This window comes from Marmota marmota, unplaced genomic scaffold (genome assembly GCF_001458135.2).
Source record: "Marmota marmota marmota unplaced genomic scaffold, marMar, whole genome shotgun sequence".
Taxonomy (NCBI): domain Eukaryota; kingdom Metazoa; phylum Chordata; class Mammalia; order Rodentia; family Sciuridae; genus Marmota; species Marmota marmota.
In genome coordinates, this window is record NW_026000026.1 from 71,869,335 (window position 1) to 71,877,319 (window position 7,985).

At 50.2% G+C, this 7,985-nt stretch overlaps 2 protein-coding genes across 3 annotated transcripts; one reads left to right on the forward strand and one right to left on the reverse strand.

Annotated features, from left to right (window-relative positions):
* Window positions 1-1,012: 1,012 nt before the first annotated feature.
* On the forward strand, window positions 1,013-6,405 carry Wdr55 (WD repeat domain 55). Of its 2 annotated transcripts, XR_007350594.1 has the most exons (8): window positions 1,013-1,307; window positions 3,384-3,484; window positions 3,564-3,651; window positions 3,751-3,930; window positions 4,025-4,124; window positions 4,224-4,393; window positions 4,477-5,138; window positions 6,370-6,405. XR_007350594.1 is itself a non-coding variant. In XM_015485023.2 (7 exons), exons 1-7 carry the CDS (start codon window positions 1,117-1,119, stop codon window positions 4,793-4,795), a joined length of 1,149 nt encoding a protein of 382 aa, XP_015340509.1. In that variant the 5' UTR covers window positions 1,013-1,116; the 3' UTR covers window positions 4,796-5,206. The 2 variants fall into 2 exon arrangements, 1 of the variants encoding a protein (XP_015340509.1); XM_015485023.2 differs by lacking the exon at window positions 6,370-6,405 and having other exon boundaries at window positions 4,477-5,206.
* On the reverse strand, window positions 5,055-7,690 carry Dnd1 (DND microRNA-mediated repression inhibitor 1). The gene is made up of 4 exons (XM_015485031.2): window positions 7,589-7,690; window positions 7,338-7,455; window positions 6,520-6,981; window positions 5,055-5,979 (listed from the first exon to the last, which is right to left on the reverse strand). Exons 1-4 carry the CDS (start codon window positions 7,610-7,612, stop codon window positions 5,522-5,524), a joined length of 1,062 nt encoding a protein of 353 aa, XP_015340517.1. The 5' UTR covers window positions 7,613-7,690; the 3' UTR covers window positions 5,055-5,521.
* Between the last annotated feature and the right edge of the window lie 295 nt (window positions 7,691-7,985).

A 7,985-nucleotide genomic window follows, 5' to 3' on the forward strand; every position in this document is an offset into this window, starting at 1 on the left:
CTCCAACAGATCTAGAATGGCTAATTTCAGAATAATGACAAGTGTGGGCTTTAGTCCCAATTAAGGAAAATGTCAAGAGACATGGCTTATTATTGATACCTAGAAGGGAAGTAAGAATAAGACCTGGGGGTTGACTGCCACTTTAAAATTCAGTTTCTGGGGACTGGGGATATAGCTCAATTGGTAGAGTGCTTGCCTCACATGCACAAGACCCTGGGTTCAATCTTCAGCACCACATACACAGTTTCTGCAATACCTTCAACCTTAAGGAAGTGATCAAGGCTCTCTGGTGGGTGACCAGGACACTTTCCAATCAGCAAATGGAACATAGCCTCTCTCAGAAGTTTGTAACCTCATTTATTTCACCTCTTTTTAAGGTGTTGGACATGAGCATATAAAAATGTCTTAGAAGGCTTAGTACCAAAGAGATGTGAGCAGTTTTTCTTAAACCGGCACCTGCTCCTCCTCTGCCTTACCATGCAGAGTGCAGAGTGACCTTAAGTAATAGAGATATCCAGAGCATCAGTTGTGATGTCCGTTTTTTTTCTTCAGCAATTGCTCAATAGCCTTGAGCACTGCCAGTCTAGCCGGCTGAGAGTCTGGAGCTAAACTGTAAGAAGGCTCACAGGCATTGTTCAGTTTCGACTCAAATACATTGGGCATGGATGGTGGCTTTAAAGTGTACGCGGGTTGTCTCCTTAAGACCCCTGTAGGTCATCTTTGCGAGGCTTTTGCTTTGTGGGCTTTTGCTGCTTCCTAAGCGCTTTGGCTGCTGCTTACCATGGATTTGGATTTCAACAAACCACAAATGACTGGTGTCCCTCTCCGACTTAAGAATGAATTAAGTCCTCCTCCTAGTTACCTGAGGGAGCATCCACCAGAATGGGATAGTGTGAGGGGAGAGGACTTAGGTGCAGTTCCGACTTTATAAGAAGTGACTGAGGAGGGTATTGACAAGGCGCTTCCGGCCCCACCCCGCCCTTTCCCCGCCCTCTCCCCGCCCCGCCCTCTCCCCGCCCCCGACGCCGAAGCGGCGTGCTGGGGCACAACTTCCGCGTTGCGCTACTTCACTTGTCGCTAGCCAGCCTGCAGTTTCGCCCCCCAATCCTCCCCAGCATGGACAGCACGTGTGCGGAGAGGCCCGCCGAGGATGAGAGCGACGAGGAAAACCCTGACTCCACCGAATCCCCGGCCCGGATCCGGGACACCCCGGAAGATATCGTGCTGGAAGCGCCGGCCAGTGGGCTGGCCTTCCATCCAACCCGAGACCTGCTGGCAGCAGGGGATGTGGACGGGGACGTATTCGTGTGAGTGAGGTGCTGGGCTAGGGGCATGGTGTCTCCTTTCCCAGGGATGGAGCGGGGACGAGGGAGGAGAAAATGTTGCAGGGAGACTCATTTTGCAGGATTCATCTAATCTCATACGTTCCTTAACGTTTGACTTAACGTTAAGTTACCACACAATTTGTTGGAAGAACTGAAAAGACAAAGCTGGAACGTCGTGACTCACGAGCTGAGCAGAATAAAGGGTGTATGAGACTTATTTACCATCGATTATATTGAGCCCGACACAGGATTAACGGGCTCCTTGATTTTCCACCTTTAACTGATCTTTTAAAAACACGTCTGATCACGTCACCCCCGAGGTTAAAATCCTTCAATAGTCTGCTTTTAGGATTTAGAAGAGACCCCTTAATTTGGCTTTCAGGTCCTTTTCCGCTAGGCCCATGTCTGTACATGTTTGCTTTCTGTGCTCATTCACCCTTTCCTCGCTCAGTATCTTGAAGCCTCAGCGCCTTTGCACATGCCATTCCTTATGTCTGGAAAATACTTTCCCCTCCCCTTTACCTACTATTCCAGAGCTCTAAGCCTCTCTTCCCTCTTCCATCATTCCCCGGACTTAAAATTAGATACCTAGGGCTAAGGTTATGGCTCAGAGGTAGAGCACTTACCTAGCATGCAAGAGGCACTGGGTTCGATCCTCAGCACCACATAAAAAATAAAGATGTTGTGTCCACTTATAACTAAATAAATATTAGAATCTGAAAAAAAATAGATACCTGCCAGATGCCATTGTCCTTTTCCCTCATAAACTTTATAATTGCTGGTAGCCATACATCTGCTGGTGTAGTTATTTGAATGCTTGTCTTCTTCACTAAAGTTTTTAAAACTTTTGGCTTTGCCCCATTGTAATAATACCATTTATATTTATGTATAATGTATTCTGATAATTTCTTCTTTATCATTATTACATGCACACAAAGTGCTGATTGCAGCTCACTAATGGATTATGACTGGAATTTGAAAAACACTTGTCAGGAGTGTAGTATATAGTCTCTTTTGTTCTCCATTTTATCTCTTCCCTCTAATTCAAGTAAGGTGTTCAATACAAGTTTGATTTTTAGCAAGAAATGTAGGCAGGAAGCAGTGGAAAGCCACTAAAGTTTATAACCAGGAGGGTTGTTATGAAATTTACTTTAATCTCTCATTAGTTATAAAGGTTTATAGCAGGTTAACTTCTGTATTTATATTTCTAAAAATGGAAACAACACTTATCTTTAGAGGGGACAAATGTTCAGTATAGCCCCCAAGTAGATCAACAAATATAGGTTCTTTTCTATTACTATCCGTATTTACAGTGCAAGATAAACTTGGGAGTTCTCTTGACCTCCACCTTTATTTCCAGCGATCCTTCCTCTGTTTGTCATCCAGTTCTGTTTATCCTCAGTTGCTGCCTTCTGTTGGGCCTCTGACTCTTCTTCCCATAACCATTGTGAAAGGGGTCCTTTTCTGGAGATTAAAATCAGACTGCTTGTCCTGTGGGATCTCATTCAGCTATACTGAATGATCTGTTGGGGAGGCAAGCACTATGATATTCCTTGATGGGTAATTGCTTCAAGGATGAGTTTATAGGCTACTGCCTTTCTGCTTCCCTTTTTTTTTTTTTTTTGCTACTTGGATTTACCATTAAGCAACATCCCCAGCCTTTTTTGTTTCTTAGCTCCTGGGGACATGGAGGGCACATACCCTGATGTTCACTCTTCTTTTGGGGGCTAGTTTTCTATCACTGATTTAACAAGAATTTCTGGGCCTCCATAGTGGTCCAGACCCAATCTTTTCAAAGGATGGTAAAAGAAAGACAGGGTGGAGGGAAATCACAGAGAAGTCCTATGCAAAAACACCTTGAATTAATATCTACTGAAAAACCTTAACATTTGAAGCTCACTGGAAATGGATAAACAGGGTGGTAAGCTCTTTGGGCTCGGAGGTGTGCAAGCAAGAATGCTTATTTAGGTCGGAAGGTTGGTCTACCTAGTTGGTCTCTGCACTCCATGTATCCCAGGCATGGCCTGAGGGTCATTCACCTCCCTCCCTTCTCCCTAGGTTTTCCTACTCTTGCCAAGAGGGAGAAACCAAGGAACTTTGGTCCTCAGGTCACCATCTCAAGTCCTGCCGAGCTGTGGTCTTCTCTGAAGATGGGCAGAGTAAGTACTGGTAAAGACAGCTGGTAATGTGGGAATGGTGCAGTGAGCAGCACTATGACCTGAGCACCTTTCCTCCCAGAACTTGTTACTGTCTCCAAGGACAAAGCCATCCATGTTCTAGATGTGGAACAGGGCCGACTGGAAAGACGTATTTCCAAGGCTCATAGGTAAGGGAGCTAGTTATTTGCGCACTGAAGTGAGGGGTAAGGATCAGGAGGTCCCTATGAGGACAGGTACTCCAAGAAGTTCTGCATCTGCCTCTCCAGTGCCCCCATCAACAGTCTGCTGCTGGTGGATGAGAATGTTTTGGCCACTGGGGATGACACAGGTGGAGTCCGGCTCTGGGACCTTCGGAAGGAGGGCCCCTTGATGGATATGCGGCAGCATGAGGAATACATTGCTGACATGGCCCTGGACCCAGCAAAGAAGTTGCTACTAACAGCCAGGTACAGCCTCAGAGATGCCTCCTTACCCCTCCTGTCCCCGAGTCAGTTTTCCTCAAAGAAACTTTTGGCCAAGTTAGTGCTCTACTCTCTGCAGTGGGGATGGCTGCCTTGGAGTCTTCAATATCAAGCGACGTCGGTTCGAGCTGCTCTCAGAACCTCAGTCTGGGGACCTGACTTCTGTCACTCTCATGAAAGTACAGCTGGGAATGATGGGATGGGGTGTGTGTGTATGTGCTAGATAAAGGTGTAGTTTGAGGTGGCTCCACAGACATGTTTTGCTTTATTTCTTTCAGCATGGGAAAAAAGTGGCCTGTGGATCTAGTGAAGGTACCATCTATCTCTTTAACTGGAACGGTTTTGGGGCTACAAGTGACCGCTTTGCCCTAAGAGCTGAGTCCATCGACTGTATGATTCCAGTCACTGAGAGTCTGCTGTGCACTGGCTCCACTGATGGAATCATCAGGTAAGGGAAGCTGGGACAACCCTTGGTTACAAAAAGGACAAGTCCAGCTAGCCAGTACCCAACACTGTTCTTTCTCCACCCAGGGCTGTGAACATCCTGCCAAATCGAGTGGTGGGCAGTGTGGGCCAGCATGCTGGAGAACCTGTGGAAGAGCTGGCTCTTTCCCATTGTGGCCGCTTCTTAGCCAGCAGTGGTCATGACCAGCATGTCAAGTTTTGGGACATGACCCAGCTACGTGCTGTGGTGGTGGATGACTACCGTCGACGCAAGAAAAAGGGAGGCCCATTGCGTGCTCTGAGCAGCAAGGCTTGGAGCACTGATGACTTCTTTGCAGGGCTGAGGGAAGAGGGAGAGGATTCCAAGGTTTCAGAAGAGGAGGACAGTGAGAATGACAGTGACTGAGAGGATGAGGACAGGTCTTTATATGAAAGAGCCTTGCTTCCTGGAATGGACCTCCAAAGAGGACATGAATATTCAAATCATTTTTGGTGCTGGAGATTGAACCTACTTAGCCACAACATCAATTTGTGTTGTGAAGAGTAAGAAGTTGCACAGAGGCCCAGGATTCAGGGCACTGAAGTGGGAAGTACTTGCTCTATAGCAGCTGCTCACTACCAGAAGACAAACCCTCAACTATGGCAAGACAGCACAGACACGTGTGTATACCAACGAGGGGTTTAATATAAATACAATCAGCATAGAAAAGCTCAAAACCATACATGAACCAAAACCAGAAGGACAAGTGGTAAAAGGGCAGGCTTCAACCCTTTGGCTCAGCAAATTCTCCAAATAAAAATAAAGAGAAATACACGATTCATGCTAAGCTTGGATGGGGGCGGGTAGACAGGTATAATGTGTGCCACAGGGAAAGACCAAGGAAGAATACAGGGTCAGGTTAGACCCTAGGCTCAAAAGGGGAGGCCAAGGTCCCTCACCACAACTTAAGACAAACTTGAATAGCCCCAGGTGTGATGGGGCCCTGTCCCAGCAGGGTGGCTGTCTCAGGCCTAGGGCAGGGCCTGTGCCACTTCCCCTTGTGGGATCAGACAGTGACTGCCCAGGCCTGCTGGGCTACAGACAGACACAGGCTCTGCCTACCTGTTCAAGCTGCCCGTGGAGAGGATGAGGTCACTGCTTAACCATAGCACCTGCCTCAGCCCCAGCATACCACAGGAAGCTGGCCCCAGAATCACTCAGTGCCTCCAGCAGCCGTGCAGACACAGCATCCTTGGCCACCTCATGCCCGTCCTGCTCATCTGGAGCCAGTACAACCCAGATGAGGCCACTGAAAGGCACTGGATGCCCAGGGATCACTACCTGGTACCAGAAACGGTGCCAGCCAGCAGGTCCTGTGCCCAAACACTTGGTGAGGAATACTGGGCTACCCAGCTTCATTCTTTGGCAGAGTAGCTGCAAGGCAGCTCTAGCCCCTTGGGACCCTAGCTTGTCCCTGGCCAGGGCTAGTCGGTTGCTATCTGGTTGTAGGCACCGCATAGAGGGACCCATGAGCTGCTGGCGCAGTCGCTGCTTCAGGTCTGGCTTGAGCCACTCCACAGCCACCTGTTCTCCACAGAGGCGTGATTGCCCTGCAGGAAAAAGGCAAGAGATAAGGGCAAGTCTAAGCCCTGGGCCCAAGTTCCCCAGACTCTGAACCTTCTGGGGTTACATAAGCCTGTGTTTAATTTAGAGCCTCCTCACTTCCTGGCTGTGTAACCCTGGGTAAGTTAAACAACTTCTTTAGGCTTCACTGTATTTATGTGTAAAGGGGGTGTACAAACTGCTGCCCTCTAAGATTCCTTGGAGTAGTTTGAAGCAGGCTTTATCTACCTCATAGCCATTACAATAGCTAACCTTTGGGGCTACCCATTGTATTTAATTCACACTGGTCTAAAGAAGCAAGTTCTACAATAGATAGAAGGTAAGCTTGGTTGGGCTCCCTAGGGCAAGTCAGTTTTTTCATTGAAATGTTAAAGAAGTCGTCTAGGGAATGCAAGGAGAAATGTTCCGTAAGTGGTAGGTGTAGCACTATTGGAATTAGCGTTAGGTAGCAAACTCAAGCACGCTTGACCCTAAGATTTTAGGACTTTAAGTGCAACCAGCCGCCTCCCCGCAGCCTCCACCCCTACCTTCTACCAGGGCCTTTTTGGCCATGGCAGCTGCGCGGTGCGAGCTGAATTTCAGCAGCGCGATCTGTGCGGGCGCAGGTCCGGGACTGGGCAGCAGCAGCGCCTCCTGCAGGCCGAGACCCAGCGGCTGCAGCGCAAGCAATAGCGCGCGGCGGCTTACGCCCGGCGGCAACCCGTCTACGCTCAGCTCGCACTTCTCAGTGCTGCGGCACACCAGCAGCGGGCAGGAGGGCCGCAGCGGGTGGTTGTGCAGCGTGGCTATGGCGGCCTGGGCGCCGCGCCGCGAGCTATAGCGGGCGTAGGCGAAGCCGCGGTTCAGGCCGCTGAAGGTCATCATTAGGCGGAACTCGTAGAGGCGGCCCACGCGCTGGAATAGTGGAATCAGCTGGTGCTCATACACGTCCTGGGGCAGCCGTCCGATAAACACCTCTGACCCAGTCGGCGGCGGGCTTCCCACCCAGCCTGGGGAAGAGGATGTAGAGGGGCACCGTCGGTCACCGGGATGGTTCCATGGACGTCTGAGCCCAAGGAACCAGCAAGGGAGGGGGCGATGCCACCGAACGTCTATAAAATGGGAATGCCCATATCCCACTCAGGTCATAGGTATAAATTAAGTGACAGCAAACAATGCGGGTGGCACAGGGTAGGTGCTCCTCGACGGGAGAGTGACCGGGTAACTGGATAAATTTCCACATCTGCTCTCGGGTAGTTAGGTGTTTCTTACTGCGGAACCTCGGGGCAGGCCCTCCCTCAATGGGTGCCGGCGTCAGGCTGGCGCAGCGCAGCAAGTGCAGGCATAGGGGCTAGGGCTACGGTACCTGGGGGTGGCCCGCCGTATTTCCTCTGCCCGTTCACCTGCACCAGGTGAATGCCCGTCTCTCTAACCCATGCCTCCAAGGCCGCCTTGTTCTCAGGATTCACTCTTTCACACCATTGCTGAGAGAAAAAAGGCAGGCTGGAATGGCGGATCGCCAAGTAAGTCCCCACCTCGCCTACAATGTTGGGATCCCTGCGGAAAACCCCCTGCACGGGCGGAGCTCGTTGAACCCCTACATCGCCAATCACTTACCTCACACTCCCGTTTGGACTGCATGGCTCTATCCAAGCCCGCCAGCACCCTCTTTATAACTCCCTCCGTCGGCCTCTGGAATCTTCCCTACCCTCCACCCCCGCCCCCAGCTCTTATTGGCAGAGCGCAACCCCGCCTCCCGAGGGTGGAGGTAACCACTGCACGTGCGCCATGGGCCTTGGACACTCAAGTGGAAAACTAGAAACCCTGGCGAGCCAGGCTTGCATCCCAAGGAGTGGAGTCATTTGCAATGGGGAGGGTGGTGGCCCCTGGATGCCCCTTTCACTTTAGGGGATAGCTCATGGACAGTACCGTGTCTTTTTGCCATTTCCACTCCTGACTTGATCTGAATGGGTGATGGGGAAGGCAGTGCTAGGCATTAATGAAAGGGACAGGC